Here is a 20,240-nt window from a genome sequence, read left to right on the forward strand (position 1 = left end):
CCCCACTCTTCCTAAGGCCTCTGCCCTTGTAGCAGTTCCTCATTCTTGTAAACAGAATATTTATACTCATTGTCTCTTCTACCATTTTCAGGGTTGTATTTCTATGCTGTGATCTTAAAGTTTCAGAAAATGGAGAAAGCCTTTCAGGGAGCTCTGTTCATCCCATTGTGCCACTGTGTCCACTTGAGGCTTGATTGAAGAGTGCAAATCAGAAGAGTGCAAAGGCAGTTCAGTCACGGCACAAAATACCTTTAAGGTGTATGTCCACTTCTAATCACGTGTATTGTACCTGACAGTTGAAATCTGAATGTTTCCTCAGTGTTGTATAAAAATCAGATAAGCAGTAGAAGGTAGATAGAATTGAGCAAAGACCATTTACTTTTTAGTAGAGAAATGTCAGTAGTTTTAAACCTAGAGGTGGAGATAGATTGTTTAATATTTATTAAAAATCCACAACATAAAGCCAATCTGTTTCCTGTCCTAATTTGCCTTTCTAAGTCCTACAAAACATTTAAATTTAGTTTATATATAGCTGAGGAATTTGCAGCTCTATTGAGTAGGTATCCTTTTGTTCTCCCCATGGTGAAGGAAAACTGGTTGGCCATATTTATGGGAATTCAGTTGTTCTTGTTTTATTATTTTCAAGTGCTACATTGTTGTTACTATTAGTAGTATTAATAAATTCTCTTTGGCTTCAATAAGTATTTCTATTTAACCTATATATATTTTTTCTCTTAAAAATATTTTTATTTTTGTAACACATATACAACCTAACATTTCACCTTTTAACCACATTTCAATATAATTCAGTGGAGTTAATTGCATTCACAATGTTGAGCTACCGTCACCATCATCAATCAGTAACATTTTACAACAACCCAAATAGAAACTCTGTACAATTTAAGTATGAATTCCCCATTTCCTACCCCCACACAGGCCCCTAGTAACATGTATTCTAGATTATGACTCTATGAGTTGTCTTTTTTATCTTGTTTTGTTTTGTTTTTGGGTTTTTATTTTTAAGTATATAACAAGTAGAAAGATATGTCAACAGATAAAATACATTCTGGCTGAACATTTTTTAGGCTTTTTAGGTTTAGCTGCCCCCAAATCAGGCTATGTTGTCCGTTGGGTAGGTTTGTAAACATTTTGCCAAAAATGACTTGAATCTTGGAACAAGGATTGGAAAAAATATTGTTTTCAAGAAATGGGAAAAGAAACAATGGTAGGTATGTTACAACTGTTGTGTTACCTACCTTTCTGGGTCTAATACCTGTCCTTTCTACAGCCCCTCCCCCTAGGTCTGGATGGAGTATACTGTAAAGTGAAATGACAGACCAGGAGAATAACAACAACATCTCAAGTAACCCCTTTGCTGCTCTTTTTGGCTCCCTAGCTGATGCCAAGCAGTTTGCAGCAATCCAAAAAGAGCAGCTGAAGCAGCAATCTGGTAAGTGGAGGAGCCAATAGCAGCAGATGAGATGACCGAGAATGGGGTCTTCCCAAATTAAATGTTCTTTGGTTCCTTAATTACAATTGAAATTCATATTTAAGGCCAGAGTTGTTTTTCGTTTGTTTGTTTGTTTAGGGTATAAATTGATTTTTTGTTTGTTTGTATTTTGGGTCTTCTCTTTCCCTCCCCTCCCCCTCTATAAAAAGAAACAGAATAACAGGTGGTTCCATAGTAACAGATGCCATACATGGTCCCAAAGCTGCCATGCTGCTTTATTTAAAAAAAAAAAATTACCTAGTAAAAGCTGCTTGAGTAAGTCTGCTTTTTAACATAGGAAACTGAGCTTGGAGGTTTAGATACAGAAAACAAGTCACATGCATCTATGGAAAACAGATGTATGAAAAGAAGAATTATAAAAGCTTTGGGGCCTATGGACAAAGATTTGTTCCTAAACACATTTCTAAACTTCATAGGTCCCTCAACTGAAATACTTCTTCCATTTTACTGATGGGTATCTTTTATAGCTTATTGCTGTTAGGATAGACTTCTGAGAAAAAATTGATCCTTAGCCATAATGTGGAGAAAAAAAAAAAATGAGAACAATACCTCAGTAATCAGGAAAATGACTTTCCCAATCTGGGACTAAATTTAAGATCAAGTTCATTTTCCTTCCATCAGGAGACATGTATGACTAGAAGAATTAGGATAATTCTTTTTTTTTTATTTTTTTATTTTTTATTTTTTTTTTATTTTTTTATTTTTTATTGACTTTGTAATAATATTACATTAAAAATATATATGTGAGGTCCCATTCAACCCCACCCCCCCACCCCAAGAATTAGGATAATTCTAATTCTCAAATGTTTATCTTAGTCTTCCGAGGGTATTCACAGCTTATCTCCCTCCCCCCCCCCATTTTATTAATTTATTTTAATTCTTTTTTTAAATTCATGGTCTTTCAAAACAGAAATTGTTCTCCTCCCTCCAAAAGGAATGATGGTTTTCTTTTGAGAAAAGGGGAAATATTAACACTTTCCCTTTATTTTATTTTTAAAAAATGTTCGAATGCATATCTGAGTTGTGTCTTTGCTCTCAGAGTAGAATCAAAGAAAAAGAAATAGACAGACACATGAGTCATAGGCTGATGAGGAAACAAGGGATAAATACATGAGGTGGTGACTTTTTAACACGATTGAAAGAAGCAACTCTGTCTCTGAAATCTCTCCCAGATTTCTGTGATTGAGACTGAGAATATAAAACCCTGAATTAGGAGATTGTAGGAGAGTAAGGAATAAGAAAAACAATGAAATGGGAAAGTATAATTTATTGGTATGTGGTTGAGAGAAATTTCACCAACCAGTTTCTTAGCTCCTATCACTCTTGGAGTTCAGAGACCATAATAGTATAGGAACAAAGTGACAGAACACCCTTTTGACTGCTGTCAACAGACATAAGGCTGGCTAGAGTTGAGAGTGTTGCAGACACCAAGCAGTGGGAACAAATTGGGCACATGCCTTTCTGTTACTATTTTGGCACCTTATGTTAGTTTGCTTATTCTGGGTTTATCATGCTACCAGATCCTAACCCGTTTTCCACCAGCAGCTAGTATTCTGCCAAAACTTTTGTCCTCCTGTATTGAGCTGCACTTTTACTGAACTCAGTACACTGAGAGGCACTCTTCTGAGAGTTTTGTCTGGACTTTCAAAGTAACCTTTAAGTCAGTAGAGAAAAGCAGATATAGACTCATATGTGGCTTTTAGTGAATTTTTTTTTTTTTTTTTTTTTTTAAAGATTTATTTTTATTTATTTAATTCCCCTCCCCTCCACCGGTTGTCTGTTTTCTGTGTCTTTTTGCTGCGTCTTGTTTCTTTGTCCGCTTCTGTTGTCATCAGCGGCACGGGAAGTGTGGGCGGCGCCATTCCTCGGCAGGCTGCTCCCTCCTTCGCGCTGGGCGGCTTTCCTTATGGGTGCACTCCTTGCGCGTGGGGCTCCCCTACGCGGGGGACACCCCTGTGTGGCACTGCACTCCTTGCGCACATCAGCACTGCGCATGGGCCAGCTCCACGCGGGTCAAGGAGGCCCAGGGCTTGAACCGCGGGCCTCCCATGTGGTAGACGGACGCCCTAACCACTGGGCCAAAGTCCGTTTCCCATAGTGAATTTTTTTTTAAGATTTTTTTTCTCTCCCCTCCCCACCCCCCGCCATTGTCTGCTCTCTGTGTCCATTGTCTGCTCTCTGTGTCCATTGTCTGCTCTCTGTGTCCATTCACTGTGTGTTCTTCTGTGACCACTTGCATTCTTTTCAGTGGCACCGGGAATCTATGTCTCTTTTTGTTGCGTCCTCTTGCTGTGTCAGCTCTCCGTGTGTGCGGCGCTGCTCCTGGGCAGGCTATGCTTTTTTCATGTGGGGCGCCTCTCCTTGCAGGGGCACACTCCTTGCATGTGGGGTTCCCACATGGGGGACACTCCTGCATGGCATGGCATTCCTTGTGCTTATCGGCACTGCGCGTGGGCCAGCTCACCACACGGGTCAGGGGGCCCTGGGTTTGAACCCTGAACCTCTCATGTAGGCAGACGCTCTATCCGTTGAGCCAAATCCACTTCCTGCTTTTAGTGAATAACACTTTTATAGTCAGTCAGCTTGAGTGCCATTCTGAGAAGCACTCTTTTTATTTTTTTTTGAAGGTACCTAGGGTGGGGGGTTAAACACAGGACCTACCTTGTATGTGTAAAGCTGGTTCTCAACCACTAAGCCACATCAGCTTCCCTGAGTTCATGTTCTCATTTGTTTTGCTTGTTGTTCATTTTTGTTTTTTTTAGGAGGCACCAGGAACCAAACCCGGGACCTCCCATATGGGAGGCAGGAGCTTTACCGTTTGAGCCACATCCATTCCCTGAGAAGCATTCCTTTAAGTTGCTTTATAAAAAATTAAAGGGCTTCAGTCAAAAAAACTAACCAGAGAAAGAAATAAAAAATCAAAAGATCAACAAGCAATTTACATATCAAATGATTAAGAAATCCAATCTCATTAATAATTAGGGAAAAGACAATTAAAACAAGTTTTTCACCTATGAAATTTGTAAAGTTTAAAATGGGCACTCTCACATATTGTTGGTGGGCATGTAAATTAGAGCAGTCTTTCTAAGGGTAATTTGGTAGTATATGTTAATTTTTTTTCCCCTCTTCCCCCCTCCCCCCCTCCCCTCCACCCCCCAACCCCCCAACCCCCCAACCCCCCACCCCAGTTGTCTGTTCTCTGTGTCCATTTGCTGTGTGTTCTTCTTTGTCTGCTTCTGTTGTCAGCAGCACGGGAATCTGTGTTTTTTTGTTGTTGTTGCATCATCTTGTGTCAGCTCTCTGTGTGCGTGGCACCATTCCTGGGCAGGCTGCACTTTCTTTCGCGCTGGGCGGCTCCTTACGGGGCGCACTCCTTGCGCGTGGGGCTCCCTACACGGGGGGCACCCCTGCATGGCACAGCATTGCTTGTGCGCATCAGCGCTGCGCGTGGGCCAGCTGCTTACAGGTCAAGGAGGCGCAGGATTTGAACCGCGGGCCTCCCATGTGGTAGACGGATGCTCTAACCACTGGGCCAAGTCTGCTTCCCTATGTTAACTTTTTTTTTTTTTTTTAAGATTTATTTATTTATTTAATTCCACCCCCTCCCCTGGTTGTCTGTTCTTGGTGTCTATTTGCTGCGTCTTGTTTCTTTGTCCGCTTCTGTTGTCGTCAGCGGCACGGGAAGTGTGGGCGGCGCCATTCCTGGGCAGGCTGCTCTTTCTTTTCACGCTGGGCGGCTCTCCTCACGGGCGCACTCCTTGCGCGTGGGGCTCCCCCACGCGGGGGACACCCTTGCGTGGCAGGGCACTCCTTGCGCGCATCAGCGCTGCGCATGGTCAGCTCCACACGGGTCAAGGAGGCCCGGGGTTTGAACCGCGGACCTCCCATATGGTAGACGGACGCCCTAACCACTGGGCCAAAGTCCGTTTCCCCCTATGTTAACTTTTAAATGTTCAAGGTCTTAGACCCAGCAGTTCTGCTTCTATGAATTTATCCTACAGAAACACTCATAAACTGCACAAAAAGAGTTATTTTCAGTGCTGTATGTTTGAAATTGTGAAAAATTGGAAATAATCCAAGTGTTCATCATTTGATAAGTAGCTATGTAAATCACAGCACATCCGTACAATTTTAATACAGTGAAGCTGTTGAACAGAATATGGTAGGACTATAAATGACCTCACAGGGAAGATGTTCATACTGATTAAGTTTAAAAAGTAAGCTGAGGGAAACGGACTTGGCCCAGTGGTTAGGGCGTCCGTCTACCACATGGGAGGTCCGCGGTTCAAACCCCGGGTCTCCTTGACCCGTGTGGAGCTGGCTCATGCGCAGCGCTGATGTGTACAAGGAGTGCCCTGCCATGCAGGGGTGTCCCCTGCATAGGGGAGCCCCACGCGCAAGGAGTGTACCCCATAAGGAGAGCCACCCAGCGCAAAAGAAAGTGCAGCCTGCCTAGGAATGGCGCCACCTACACGGAGAGCTGACACAACAAGATGATGCAACAATAAGAAACACAGATTCCCGTGCCACTGACAACAACAGAAGTGGACAAAGAAACAAGACACAGCAAATAGACACAGAGAACAGACAACTGGGGTGGGGGGGAGGGAAGAGAAATTAATAAAAATAAATCTTTAAAAAAAAAAAGCTTCCCCTAATACAGCCTTTTAAAAAAAAAAGTATGCTGAAAAGCAGTATGTATTGGAAAGTGGATGTGGCTCAGTGATTAGATGCCTGTCTACCGTATGGGAGGTCCAGGGTTCAATTCCCGGGACCTCCTGGTAAAGTCAAGCTAACCCAAGTGGAGAGCTGGCCCACGCTGAGTGCTGGCCTGTACAGCAATGTGGCCTGAGTGGAGAGCTGGTGCAGCAAGATAACACAATGAAAAGAGACACAGAGGAGAGACAATAAGAGATGCAGGAGACTAGGGAGCTGAGGTGGTGCTTGAGATTGAGTGCCTGTCCTACTCTGGAAGGTCCCAGGATTACTTCCTGGTGGCACCTGTGGAGAAGGCAAGCAGACACAGAAGAATGCACAGCGAATGGACATAGCAGACAATGGGGTCGGAGAGGAGAAATAAATACTTTTAAAAAGCAATGTGTATAGTTTATACTATACATTAAAAAGAAAAAAAAAAACCTTAAATCAGTGATAAACATTAGCACAGGAATAGGGGAAAAAATGTGGGACACTTGGTAAAGTGGTTGTAGAGAATTGATTTGCCAGTCTTTGTATATTACATTTTCTTGTACCATTCAGAATTATTACAACAAATATTTCTCTTAAAATCAGGGGGGAAAGCCATATGGTGAAAATAATTAAAAATATTTTGACCTATTAGGTAATTTTTAGTTTACTAGGATGCTGTCGGGAAGGTAATGTTGTTATTTTTGTCAGTGTGGCTTATAATTGTGAGTAGAAATAAAATTTTTGCTTTGTAAAATGTAGTAGTATTTATTTATAGCCCAGGGTTTTCAGAATCCTGTACTTGCCTGCCTTGACAGGTTCACTAATTAAGTGATTAACTTGTTTTACATCCCAAATTGTCCTCCTCTTGTTCACATTTATCAAATTTGGTAATATATGTATTTCTTTGTTTAAAGAGAGAGGTATAGTGTTTAACAGCCTTTATTTTCTTGCAGATGAAGTTCCAGCTAGCCCAGATGACTCAGATAATAGTGTGTCAGAAAGCCTGGATGAATTTGATTACTCTGTGGCTGAGATTAGCCGCTCATTCCGTTCACAGCAGGAAATATGTGAGCAACTCAACATCAATCACATGATCCAAAGGATCTTCCTCATTACTCTGGACAACAGTGAGTTATAGACTTTTAGCCAGTCTATTCATTACTCTATCCCTTCTACCTGAATAGGGACTTGCTCTCAGTAACCTATTGTTTTTAATAATTATATTTGTAGTATTACCTGAAACACAGGGTTTACATTGCAGGGAAACTTTTGGTATGACCTAAAAACAATATTTAGGTACAGTTCTAATTTTCATTTCCATTTTGTTTCTGACTGGGCCATATAACTGCCTGCTTTTACTACCTTAGAAGGGAAATGGGAATAATAGCCAAACACATTTTCTTCCCAAAGGTGATCTAAACATTCACATGGAAGCCCCTAGAGGAGTCAGACAGCGCTTTTCCTATATTCCCCTCGGTAGTTAAACCCCAAAGTTAATGCTGTTGTCTTATCACTGTGATTTGCTCTGTAAACATCATGTTATTAGGCTTATAACAAAGCCCATGCTCTGTGACTGGGGAAGAAAGTAAATCTCTACAGATACCGCTTTGTATACAGGGATCATTCTGATATTACCTGAGGACTTGGAGTTCAAGACAAATGCTATCAAGATCAGTTTAGGAATTAGACAGAAGCAATATCCTTAACATAGCAGATTAAAAACCATTTTCCAGGTGACCCGAGCCTGAAAAGTGGAAATGGCATCCCCAGCCGTTGTGTATATTTGGAAGAAATGGCAGTAGACCTGGATGATCAAGACTGGCTTGATATGAACAACATTGAGCAGGTACCATTTTTATGTCCCTATCATGTGCCCTCTGCAAAAATTGACCATGCAGCTGAATTCTGCTCACTTTTCTCAAACCTCCATCTCTCACCTGCTTACCTCCATCTCTTATACTCTGGTGTTCCTTTTTTGGAAGACTTCTCACCTACCATGGCCACATGTCCAAGTCTACCCATCCTATAAGACCCAATGAAATATATAAATCTAGATGAGGTCAGCAATCATATAGAATAGTAGACTCCACTTACAAGTTTAATCGCAGATGTTCAATTCCATTCAACGAATATTCTTTTAATGTCTACTGTGTGCTAAGGGCTTATTAGACCTTTAAGACTTGATTTAAGATAACTTTATGTCTATAATTATTTTCTAATGTTCCACAGGCAGAGACACTTCCTGAAATAATAAAACACTGGGTCCTTTTTTCCCCTTCATTCTATAACCACATGTGTGACTTTCACAATACTTCCTACCTAGAGGTCATCTTTGTCAAAATTACTCTTTATATCTTGATATTTTGAGATTAACTTTGCAATGATTTCATTTTTTCTTTGTTGGTTTTCCTTAACAGGCCCTTTTCACTCGCTTATTACTTCAGGATCCGGGCAACCATTTGATTAACATGACTTCTTCTACAACGTTGAATCTCTCTGCTGATCGAGATGCAGGGGAGAGGCACATTTTTTATTATCTTTACTCTTGCTTCCAAAGAGCCAAGGAGGAGGTAAAGAAATAATCCCCATTGAGTTATGTATTATCCACTTCAGTATGAATTTAATGTGTAAACCAGAGAGTTGGGTCAATGTCTTTTACATTAATTTTATATCCATCATAGTATATCTGGAACTGGATATTAAAAATATTGCTAGTTTGTCTCCTAAAGCTTTAGTCCCCCCTTTCTGTGACTTATGATCTGCTTCTTACTCTGGTTAACCAGTGTCTCCTATTCTCTCTACAAACCCTTAACAAAGCACATTCTTAGGAAAAGATCTAATAAACTCATTTCCACTGAGATGTAAATATAGATAGGCTAAGTATGACCACTTCCAGGATTGGAACTTTTAACAGGGGATTCCTTAAGCCAATGAATTAATCTCATGAATTTTCAAATATCCACAGGAGAGCAATATTGTTTTGGGACACAGCGTTTCTTCCATTCTGTGCTGCGTCCACCCTTGTTGCAGATCATAGAGCTAAACGACTCTTCCCTCTCTTCTTCATGCTGTTTCCAGATTACCAAAGTTCCAGAGAACCTGCTACCCTTTGCAGTGCAGTGCAGGAACCTCACTGTGTCTAATACCCGAACAGTTCTCCTCACTCCAGAGATCTATGTTGACCAAAACATCCATGAACAACTGGTAGATTTGATGTTGGAAGCCATCCAAGGAGCCCGTGAGTACATAAGCAAGATCTGTGAGCATCTCCATTTTGATTTCCAAACATAAAATTCCTCCAATTGCATTAGAAAATTTCAGAGCCATTATGGTTCCAGTATAAATTAAGGAAGAGAGTTCACACCTTGACCTTTGGGATTGAATACCAGTTAAGGTAGAAAGCTAAGTATTATTTCAGATTAGACGATAGACCTACTAATTGGGATTAGAAAATTGGAATTTCATGTAGAATTATTGAATGTATTGGAAGAGTAAAGAGCCAATGTGTAAAGGCATGTAAAAATTCCTTTGGTCTCCTTTCTTTCTTTTTTGTCTTCTCTTAGATTTTGAAGATGTTACAGAGTTCCTGGAAGAAGTCATTGAAGCATTGACAGCAGATGAGGAAGTTCGAACATTTCCAGAAGTCATGATTCCAGTGTTTGATATTTTATTGGGCCGGATAAAAGATTTAGAGCTCTGCCAGATCCTGTTGTATGCATATCTAGATATTCTTCTGTATTTCACTAAGCAAAAGGATATAGCAAAGGTAGGTCTGAACAGTGTTCTATATTCAGTTGAGCTGGTGATTTGATACTTCTTGCTTCCTATACTGAGGGTGATTTTAGGTATCTATCCTAATGTAAATATTACCTATAGAATGAGAAAGATTTATTTATTGAATGTTGTATAGACTTCACTCTTTGAAGCTCTCTCACCCCATTATCTTTGATATCTCACCCAATAGAAGAATAAGTAGGACTTGTCTTCTCCTACAGGTTTTTGTAGAATACATTCAGCCTAAGGACCCTAGCAATGGGCAGATGTACCAGAAGACCTTGCTGGGAGTAATTCTGAATATCTCCTGCTTGTTAAAGACTCCGGGTGTGGTGGAAAGTCATGGCTACTTCCTGAATCCATCTCGCTCCAGTCCCCAAGAGATCAAAGTACAGGAGTCCAACATCCATCAGGTGGAACTATTTATCAGGATATACCAGCCCCCTGATCTTAGATTAAGTAGAGTTTCTTCAGGAAGCAGATGCAGATACAGCTGCTTGAGCCTCTCTGGGAAAGCAAGTTGATCTGGTTGGCTTTCTACCATAATCAGGGTTAAAAACTGCCTTTTCTTAAAGAATATGCTAAGACCTATATCCTGCTGTTTGGACTTCTTAGCATAAATCATAAGTAGAGGTCAGGCCAACATGAGGCAGGAAATAGCTGAATGTGGCCTAGTTTAAACCTCCCATTTCACCATTTAATCAACACCTCTCTAAAGCGAGGGTTGGCAAACTACAGCCATGCCCATTTGCATATGTATTTATGGATTGATTTCATGTTACAACAGTAAATTTGAGTAGTTGCTACAGAGACCGTATGGCCTGCAAAACCAAAAATATTTATTATCTGGCCCTTTGCAGAAAAAGTTTACTGACCCCTGCTCTCAATGTGCATTTTGGCATCTCATTAGGAAATCTTTCATAAGTGTGTGTGTGTGTGTATATATATATACATATATGAGTTATTTTATTCAGAACTGGGGGTTGAGGCCCAGAAAGAGTGAGAGGAAGGATTAGGATTAGCATATTTTTTGAAACCGCCAGTTGCTAAGGTTTGGGAGTGAAAAATAGGACTGTGAAACTGGAATGTTCTGTGGTTGTTTTTTTCTGGTTAAACAGTTCATGGCTCAGTTCCATGAAAAGATCTACCAGATGCTGAAGAACTTACTCCAGCTCTCTCCAGAAACCAAACACTGTATCTTGTCCTGGCTTGGAAACTGTTTGCATGCAAATGCAGGCCGCACCAAGATTTGGGCCAATCAGATGCCAGAAATCTTCTTCCAAATGTATGCCTCGGATGCCTTCTTTCTGAATCTGGGTGCTGCTCTCCTGAAGTTATGCCAGCCATTTTGCAAACCCAGATCCTCTCGGCTCCTCACCTTTAATCCTACTTACTGTGCCCTGAAGGAGTTGAACGATGAAGAACGAAAAATAAAAAATGTACACATGAGAGGTAGGGGAGAACTAGGCTTCTCAAAATTGTGTGTGAGTGTTTGTGTGTGAGGGAGAGAGAGAGCCAAGGCATTCAATCCCTTATTCTTTTTCACAAAGATGAGGCAGAGAGAAGAGCTATTTTGAGTTTTAAGAAAAGACGAACTGGTACCTTTTAGATATGCTTTAGTGAGACCTTCTTTCTAGATTTGACAGCCATGGGTATTCATTCATTCATTCTTTTAAAAAATGATTAAAGCACAGTCCCTGGCCTTTTTGAACTCAAAAGCTTCAGAAGAAGGCAGATATATTAGTAGAAGATCATAATACAGTGTAGGGCTAAGCTGTGGGAGCACAGAGTAGGAAGTGAATAATCAATTCTGTGGGAGTTGGGGGTTATGGAAGTCTTTATAGCAGAGTCTTAAAAGATGAGTTGGATTTTACCGGGCAGAAAAGCAAGAGAGGCCCCAACTGAGGGAATAACAAATATAAAGGTACAATGCTATGGAAAGCTTGACTAAGTAATAGTGAGAAGCTCCATGTGGGTAGAGCAAGTGGGAGGAGGAGGAAAGGGTGTGGGAAGTAGCAGGAAATGAGGCTGAGAAGGAAGAAGGTTGGGGCCAGACTGGAGAAAATTTGAGCAATACAGAGAAATACAAAAAAGAAAATAAAAATTGCTCATAATCCCACTACTCAAATTGAACTACTCTTTGTATATTTCCTTCCAGTGTTAAGACTCTAATTCTACTTAAAAGTGACACATGGCTGTCACTTTGTGGATGTAGCTTAGTGGTTGAGCACCTACTTCCCACATACGAGGTCCCGGGTTCAATTCCCAGTACCACCTAAGAAAAATAAAGTAATACACATTCATAAGTAAATAATTTTAAATACAAAGAAGCACAGAATAGAGACAAATAATCTGTTTTCACTTGGAAGAATCTATGGTATTAGCATTCCTTTTAATTTTTGGTAATTTCATGGTCAGATTTAACTGTATTTCTGTAGACAGAAACTAAAAGATCTTTTGAAACAAGTGATAAGTTTTTTTTTTTTTTTAAGAGATAGCACTGGTAGTAGTATGAAAGTTGGAGCTAAAGTAAAGGCAGACTAGTGATCAAGATAGATGTTCATGGTAGTTGTCCAACCACTCAGTGTTGCTTTTAACTTCTTTGAGGTTTGGACAAAGAAACCTGTTTGATCCCAGCTGTGCAGGAGCCGAACTTTCCACAGAACTACAACCTTGTAACAGAGAATCTTGTCCTGACAGAGTATACTTTGTACTTGGGATTTCACAGGTAACTCCTCTGATGTCGATTGGAAAGACCTATTTATTTGTGTTGATAATAAGTTGAAAGTGAGTCTTAGAGATCTCATTTTATTATTGTAAAGGCTCGTGGTAGACTCTAGTAGGAAATGAACATTGTGTACATTTATTTGTATTGATACGAATTGGCTTTTTTTAGATAACTTTTTTTCAATTTTTGACCTGTTAAGTTTTTGAAATTAAAGACACACTAGTGTTTTTCTCTATATTTGCAAATTTTAAATCACTGTCTTCCTCTTGCCAACTGGGGAAGTAAAATTGTTTGCATTTTACATTTCACTTTCTGCTTTTGAATTTTCATTACTTAATACTACTCCTGAGGAGGAAAGACCAAGTTCTATTCTACAATGTAGAAGCAAAATTGGCAACATTAAGGAAATGTCAGTAAGGGGTTCAGATGGGATAAATAGGACCACAGAAGATCTATGTATCTAAGATAAAGAGGATTCTATTTAATAGAAGTTTGAAGATTTGAGAACCTAGAGTATATGACCTCCAAAAATGGTTCTGGTTAGCCATATAGCATTCTATAATTATCTTTCCCTGATTTAGTTGATTGTGACTACAAGTAAATAAGGAACAAAAACAGTAATTTAGTCACAGTGATAGTCTAAAACAGGATATAGAAAGGAATATTAGGGATAGCAAATTTTCATGCTTTTTCAGGATGCTTAAGTTAGCACAGAGCCTTTCCCAAATCTCTCCATCAACAGATTTCTGGAAAAATGAAAATAATGAAATTGTGTCTTTTCCAGAAATATTTTTGAAAAACAAAATCTCTTTTCTCCAAAGAGTAACATTTCTTGTTAAAGAGTTTTTCTGTCACTGACGTTTCAAATGATACAATAGATAAAAATTCAGCATATGCCTAACTTGTTCAGTCTCTTAGATTCAAACACAGAGATGAATGTCCCCTAGTTTCCTCATATTGACTAGCCCTAAACATTATCTGCCAGCCAAAGGAAATGATTTTGGACCGTACACATAGAAGTAGTTCTCTGTAACATTGAATTTGGGGTTTTCTTTTATTAGAGAACGTTAGGCCTATCCTCTATGAAGAGTAATTTAATTTTATACTGATCCACAGAGAACTAGAAGCTGCATCCTGAGTGGTTACTAGTTTATATGTGGTCCTTTTTCACCAGCTTAGTTCTCTTAACCCTGGAAAGACTATTCATATAACCTCATCAGAGTATAATCATTAGCACTTGTGTTGTGTAAAACTATCCTGCTGACATCCTATACTTTGCCTATTTATTATGTAGAATACTACATAATAACAGTTCATTCTACACAGTGCTCAACCAGGCTCCTCTTTGGATGGTGTATTTCAAATGAAGGCTGCTATTTGTTATTAGCATCAATTATGTTGAATACTTGATAACAATTTCCTGGTACTATGTCTCTTGCCTCTGTCCTGGCAGTAACTTTTGTGAGTACCTTTGTGTCATAGCAAAACAACTGCTTACATCCTAAAAGAGAATTCTAGAATAAATAAATGAGGATTTGTAGATGGACCCTTTATGATCCTCCCTGAACCAATCTCTTCTGCTTTCCTGGGGGCAGGTTGCATGATCAGATGGTAAAAATCAACCAAAATCTGCACCGGCTGCAGGTTGCCTGGCGGGATGCTCAGCAAAGTTCTAGCCCTGCTGCTGACAATCTCCGTGAACAGTTTGAACGACTGATGACCATCTATCTTTCCACCAAGACTGCCATGACCGAGCCACAGATGCTACAAAACTGCCTAAATTTGCAGGTGTCCATGGCTGTTCTACTGGTCCAGCTGGCCATAGGCAATGAAGGCTCACAGCCAATGGAACTAACTTTTCCTTTGCCAGATGGCTACAGCTCTTTGGCTTATGTGCCAGGTAAGCTGGCTTTCTCTTGGGAACTTCCTATTTATAGACATCTAAGTTTAACTGGGTCACTGTGGAAGATTAATCTTCAAAATACCCTTCCCTAGTTATTATTCACCTGTTTTTGGAGAAACAACTCAAACTTACAGAATAATAGCTACTGGTGAAAGTATGGGAGAACTAACAGCTTAATCCTCAGCTTTTCGTCCCCACTGCTGTCAGGGTTTTCAGAGCTGTTAATTTCTGTCATTACTATTGTTTGTTATTCAACTTATAAATTTTATATAAGTCTCCCTGTGCTTTTCTTTAGAGATAAAATCATCTCCTGTTGGTTAATCCCAAAGGGAGAGGGAGATTTTGTGGATTTATGTCAGAGATGAGGCAATTGTCTATCAAATCAGGCTTTATGTTCTTGATCGCTGTATTAGTTATCTATTGCTGCATAGCAAATTACCCCCAAAATATAGCAACTTAAAATAACAAACCTATTATCTCATAGTTTCTGTACGTCAGGAATCCAGAAGTGGCTTAGGGTTTTTCATGAGATTGCAGTCAAGCTGTCAGCCAGTACAGTAGGTATCTGAAGACTTGACTAGGGCTGGAGGGTCCACTTAACAAGCCCAGTCATGTAATTGTTGGCAGGCCTCAGTTCCTTGCAGGCTGTTGACCAGCAGCCTCTTTCCCAGGCCACATGGGCCTCTCCACAATGCTGTTCACAGTATGGCAGCTGGCTTCCCCCAGAGCAAGTGACTAAAATGGAAGCTGCAGGTTGCTGTAGTCTAAACTGGGGAATGTCATCCCATCAGTTCTGCTGTATGCCATGGAACAGTGTTGGGGAGGGAACTATACAAGGGTGTGGATCCCAGGAAGCAAGGTCATTGGCGGCCATCCTAGAGGCTGGCTACCAAAGACATCTATTGTGTTAACCTCATTAAAGATCCTTCATCAATCCAAAGGGTTGTTTAAACCACAGTTAACCTTGAGGGTGAGAAAAAACATTAGTGTACTTTCTTAAACTCAGTAACTGGTGGGTTTTTAACACTGCACTGATGCATTAATGGTTTTTGCCATTCATGTGTAATTTATCCCAATTTTATGTTTGAAGACAAGGATGCCCAAAAAGGTTCATATACATTCATATATTTACCTGGATAAAAAAGAAAATTGACTTATATTTTAAGGAGATTCTACATTTATTCACATCACTATTTCTGTTGTCTACAATACATTTGTTTTTTTTTAACCTTTATTAAGTTGGGTGAAAGAGCAGAATTTAAATGTTTCTTAGTACAGATAGCTGTTTGACTAATTCACATGAATATTTCCTTTTTCAGAATTTTTTGCAGATAACTTGGGTGATTTCCTCATTTTTCTCCGCCGCTTTGCTGATGACATCTTAGAGACATCAGCAGATTCCCTGGAGCATGTTCTTCACTTTATCACTGTTTTCACTGGAAGCATAGAAAGGTTAAGTAGTAACAGCTTGACTCTGTCACTGTTTAGAGCTGCAAAACATTCAGAAGACTTCTAAACCAAGAGATAAACAAGTCTGAATCATAAGGGGTTGCCTTCAGAAGTTATGTTAACATTAATGAATCACCTGATCATCCTTTTGGGTAGGCAAAACTCCCACTGTTAAGAGGCATAATAAGCAAAGGACTTTTCCCACAGAGAATTTGAACCTGCATATAAGGTACTGATGGGAATTCTACTGCTAGTCCCTGGTTAAGATAATTACCATAATGCCAGAAATTTACTAGTTGTAGGCAGGTACTAAAATTATTCTAATAATTGCATGATAGCAAAGCTTGCTCTTGCTATTCTGCATTGGATGAGCAGTAAACTTAGGTAAATATTCTTTCTGATCTCAAGTCTTCTCACTCATAGCTTCTAGTATTCTTTCCCAAAGGAAGACACTGTGACCTGTAGAGTTGCTTTTTTTTTTTTTTTTTTTTTTTCCGGTGTCCTAGACCAAAGAAAACAGATTCTTTGAATTTAAGTGAAGATTTGCTGCCCCTCTCCCCAAAAAAGGAGTGATCCACCATCCCCTGCACCATGACTCTGAGAACTAGGTAGAAGCCAATCCTTTGCCTAGCAGAGAAATCCTAAGTCAACAAGTATTTATTAGGCACACATGGTATTCATTGTGGGTAATAAAGAATAATTGTATCCTGGCCCTTGCCCTCAGGAAGCTTTGAAAGGCACACTGAACCCAGTTGAAACTGTCAGAGAATAAGCAGTAAATAATGTTATTATTGAGTATTATAGAGAACTGGAAAAGAACAGCTGAGCACTAAATAGAACCTTAAGTACTCTCCCTAATACTTAGTAAGCTGTCTTCTCAAAAGCTAAATGGTGTGCCTTGTATTACACCCCAGAAATAGGCAAATTTAAAAGTGCAGAAGCAGGGAAGTGGACTTCGCCCAATGGATAGGGCGTCCGCCTACCACATGGGAGGTCCGCGGTTCAAACCCCGGGCCTCCTTGACTCGTGTGCAGCTGGCCCATGCGCTGTGCTGATGCGCACAAGGAGTGCCCTGCCACGCAGGGGTGTCCCCTGCGTAGGGGAGCCCCACATGCAAGGAGCGCACCCCGTAAGGAGAGCCGCCCAGGGCGAAAGAAGTGCAGCCTGCCCAAGAATGACACTGCACACGAGGAGAGCTGACACAACAGGATGATGCAACAAAAAGAAACACAGATTCCTGGTGCCCTTGATAAGGATAGAAGCGGTCACAGAAGAACACTCAGCAAATAGACATAGCGAGCAGACAACTGGGGGGAGGTAGAGGGAAGGGGAGAGAAATAAATAAATAAATCCTTAAAAAAAAAAAAATTTAGAAGCAGATATGTTCCTGTAATGGTGGTATAGGATATTTTGACTCCTCATGTTTGAGAGAACAAAGTCATAAATTGGGGGGTTAAGTCTTCTGCCTGTTCATCTTACTTTCTGTCCTATCTGCAGAATGAAGAACCCCCATCTAAGGGCCAAACTAGCTGAGGTGTTGGAAGCAGTGATGCCCCACCTGGATCAGACACCAAACCCCTTGGTATCCAGTGTGTTCCACCGGAAACGTGTGTTCTGCAGCTTTGCACATGCACCCCAACTTGCAGAAGCTCTAATCAAGGTCTTTGTGGACATTGAATTTACAGGTAAAGCAGTCATAAAGCTGGGTCCAGCACTGAGAAACTGATCCCAGTGGATTTTGATCAGTATGTGTCAGAGAAATATCATCAGCCATCACGTATTGAATACCCACTATGGTCTAGCCTTGATGCTAAGTGCTTCTTTTACATTACCTCATTAGTCACTATCTGAATTTTATCCCCACTTTACATTTGAAGATATGGGTGCCCAAAAAGATTAACTAATAAGTAGCAGAATCAGGGATCAAACCCAGGTCTGTGCCAACTAAAAAAAAAAAAAAAAAAAAAACTTATCTACACTTATCAACTTTATTATATTGTTTGATCAAGACATATTCAAATAAATTGAGCTGTCCAATTAAAACCTGGGTCCTTATTTTTTTCTCTGCCTAACATTGCATAATAGTGGGTCTTGAGACAGTGTGCTGACTGATTCTTTTATCTTAAGCAGACTAATTGTTAGAGTTAATATTAGGAAAAATTGTATGTGAGGGGAAGGTACATGGGAACTCGTTACTTTTCTGCATGATTTTTCTATAAACCTACAACTGCTCTAAAAAATTTTAAAAAGAAATAAAAAGGGCACATTCCATTCCTCTTGGCCTAACCCTGAGCCCCTATGCTTGAATAAACAGTAACCCATCTCAGCCAATAAAAACTATTACGCAGTTAACTTAGAATCTATTTTTAAAAGGTCTCTCCTACCATCCAGTGATATATACAACTTACATTTAAAGAGGCAATTAACATTTTATTTACTACCTTTCCAGTAATTAAATTTTGCTTTTGTCACCTGCTCACCTCTGAGCCTTAGTTTCCTCATCTGTAAATTGGATCAAAGTGATGATTGAGTGAAACAGTACGTGTAATCTTATGATACATAAGGAATTGCAGAATAAATTGTTTCCATTATCTCATTACAAGATTGTAATGGTAGGGTAGGTATTATAATTTCTGTTTCACATTTGAGGAAGTGAAAATTGAAAAAAAATGTTAAGTGACTTACTTAAGCAGAGGTAGAATGAAAACCTAGGTGTTCTCACTCCATATCCTGTACTCTCCTCTGTTAATATGATCTGACCTTAGAGCTCTAGTGATATCTTTGGTATGTCAAAAAGAATACAAGCTTCAATTTTTTAGCTCCTCCCTTGATTTTCAGAGTAATCAAGAACAGTTGGCTGCACAGTTGCAGTGTGGACTATGAAGACTGTGGGCATTCCTTGTGTCTTGCACTGCACATGGCTGTCACCACCACGTGGCCAGCTTAGAGGCCTCATTCAGTCTGATAGGTACACTGCATTTGGATGTTGGAGCATTTGTTTCCCTTGACTTTTATTTTACAACTTGGTCCTTGTCCCTTGCTGAATAAGGTGTCCTTTATATCTGTCTCCCTCCTGTTCTGTAAGGAAATGAGCAAACATTTCCAAGGCCACACTTCCAAGGCTATAGAAATTCTCAGCACAGATTTTGCCAGTAGCATTGTCAAATCAGAATGAAGGAAAATACCCCACATGGACACAAACTCACTCTATCTCTAATAGCACCATCTTTGCTGAATCTTTGCTCTTGCCTTACTATAGGAGACCCCCATCAATTTGAACAGAAGTTTAATTACCGCCGTCCCATGTACCCCATCCTAAGGTACATGTGGGGGACAGATACCTATCGAGAGAGCATTAAGGTGAGAATTTTTGGTAAAACCCACTTACTTTAGTCACCCCCAGTGAGTTGTGGTTCAATACTAAAATGGTTTTCTCTTGGGGTGGTACTTACAGGATCTGGCTGACTATGCCTCTAAGAATTTAGAAGCCATGAATCCCCCTCTTTTCCTCCGCTTTCTTAACCTGCTAATGAATGATGCCATCTTCCTTTTGGATGAAGCCATACAGGTAAAAAACAGATTTAATTGCCCCCATACTACCAAATTACCAGTGTAAACTTTTTACCTTTAACCATAATAGAACAAATCTTTATTACCCTAGTGTCAGTCTTGAACATCAAAAATTTGTGAGTAATAACATACCACCAAACTTACAAAATTACAGACTTTTCTAGGTTATTGTTCCAAGAGACGAAGATCAAGGGGCATGGAAACCCTAAGGGCTGGGATGGATACTTTGGCAGAGTTGGAAAGGTAGTACGATGAAGCCAAATAAGGGTGAGCTGGCAGAAATTAGAGAAGCCAGCCTTATGGAAAGAAAACAGGATCTTGCTTTTGGTCAGTGACTTTTCAGTCATTTTCCATCCCAATACATCAGTAACAGTGGCTCACTAAAGCAACAGTTTTTAATCCTCTCCCAAAAGATTCTGATTTTTTACCACTCCTTGAAAAAAAAAAACCTGTGGTTTGGGTTATTTTTTCATATAAAGCAAGGGTTCTTAACTTTTTTTGTTGCACGGACCCTTTTGCCAGTCAAGTGAAAATCACAGACTTCTTACTACGTCCACACTATACTGTGTATTCACAAAGTATAAAATACAGCCAGGTGCCTCTCAGCTCCTTGGGTG

General features: G+C 40.0%; 1 protein-coding gene across 2 annotated transcripts in view; it reads left to right on the plus strand.

Annotated features, from left to right (window-relative positions):
• The window catches only part of UBE4A (ubiquitination factor E4A), a 34,467-nt gene that overhangs the window by 3,556 nt on the left and 10,671 nt on the right, over nt 1-20,240 (plus strand). Inside the window, exons 2-16 of one of the 2 annotated variants that reach the window (XM_012524366.3) lie at nt 92-256; nt 1,289-1,450; nt 7,153-7,326; nt 7,933-8,045; nt 8,617-8,769; nt 9,278-9,437; nt 9,763-9,965; nt 10,195-10,386; nt 11,092-11,425; nt 12,581-12,701; nt 14,297-14,601; nt 15,924-16,056; nt 17,551-17,738; nt 19,313-19,413; nt 19,508-19,621. In XM_012524366.3, the coding sequence (XP_012379820.2) occupies nt 1,330-1,450; nt 7,153-7,326; nt 7,933-8,045; nt 8,617-8,769; nt 9,278-9,437; nt 9,763-9,965; nt 10,195-10,386; nt 11,092-11,425; nt 12,581-12,701; nt 14,297-14,601; nt 15,924-16,056; nt 17,551-17,738; nt 19,313-19,413; nt 19,508-19,621 (2,412 nt within the window). In that variant the 5' untranslated portion in view covers nt 92-256; nt 1,289-1,329. The remainder of the gene's footprint in view (nt 1-91; nt 257-1,288; nt 1,451-7,152; nt 7,327-7,932; nt 8,046-8,616; nt 8,770-9,277; nt 9,438-9,762; nt 9,966-10,194; nt 10,387-11,091; nt 11,426-12,580; nt 12,702-14,296; nt 14,602-15,923; nt 16,057-17,550; nt 17,739-19,312; nt 19,414-19,507; nt 19,622-20,240) is intronic. The other variant, XM_004456318.5, reaches the window with a different exon arrangement.

The sequence above is a fragment of the Dasypus novemcinctus genome, chromosome 27 (assembly GCF_030445035.2).
Source record: "Dasypus novemcinctus isolate mDasNov1 chromosome 27, mDasNov1.1.hap2, whole genome shotgun sequence".
Classification (NCBI taxonomy): Eukaryota; Metazoa; Chordata; class Mammalia; order Cingulata; family Dasypodidae; genus Dasypus; species Dasypus novemcinctus.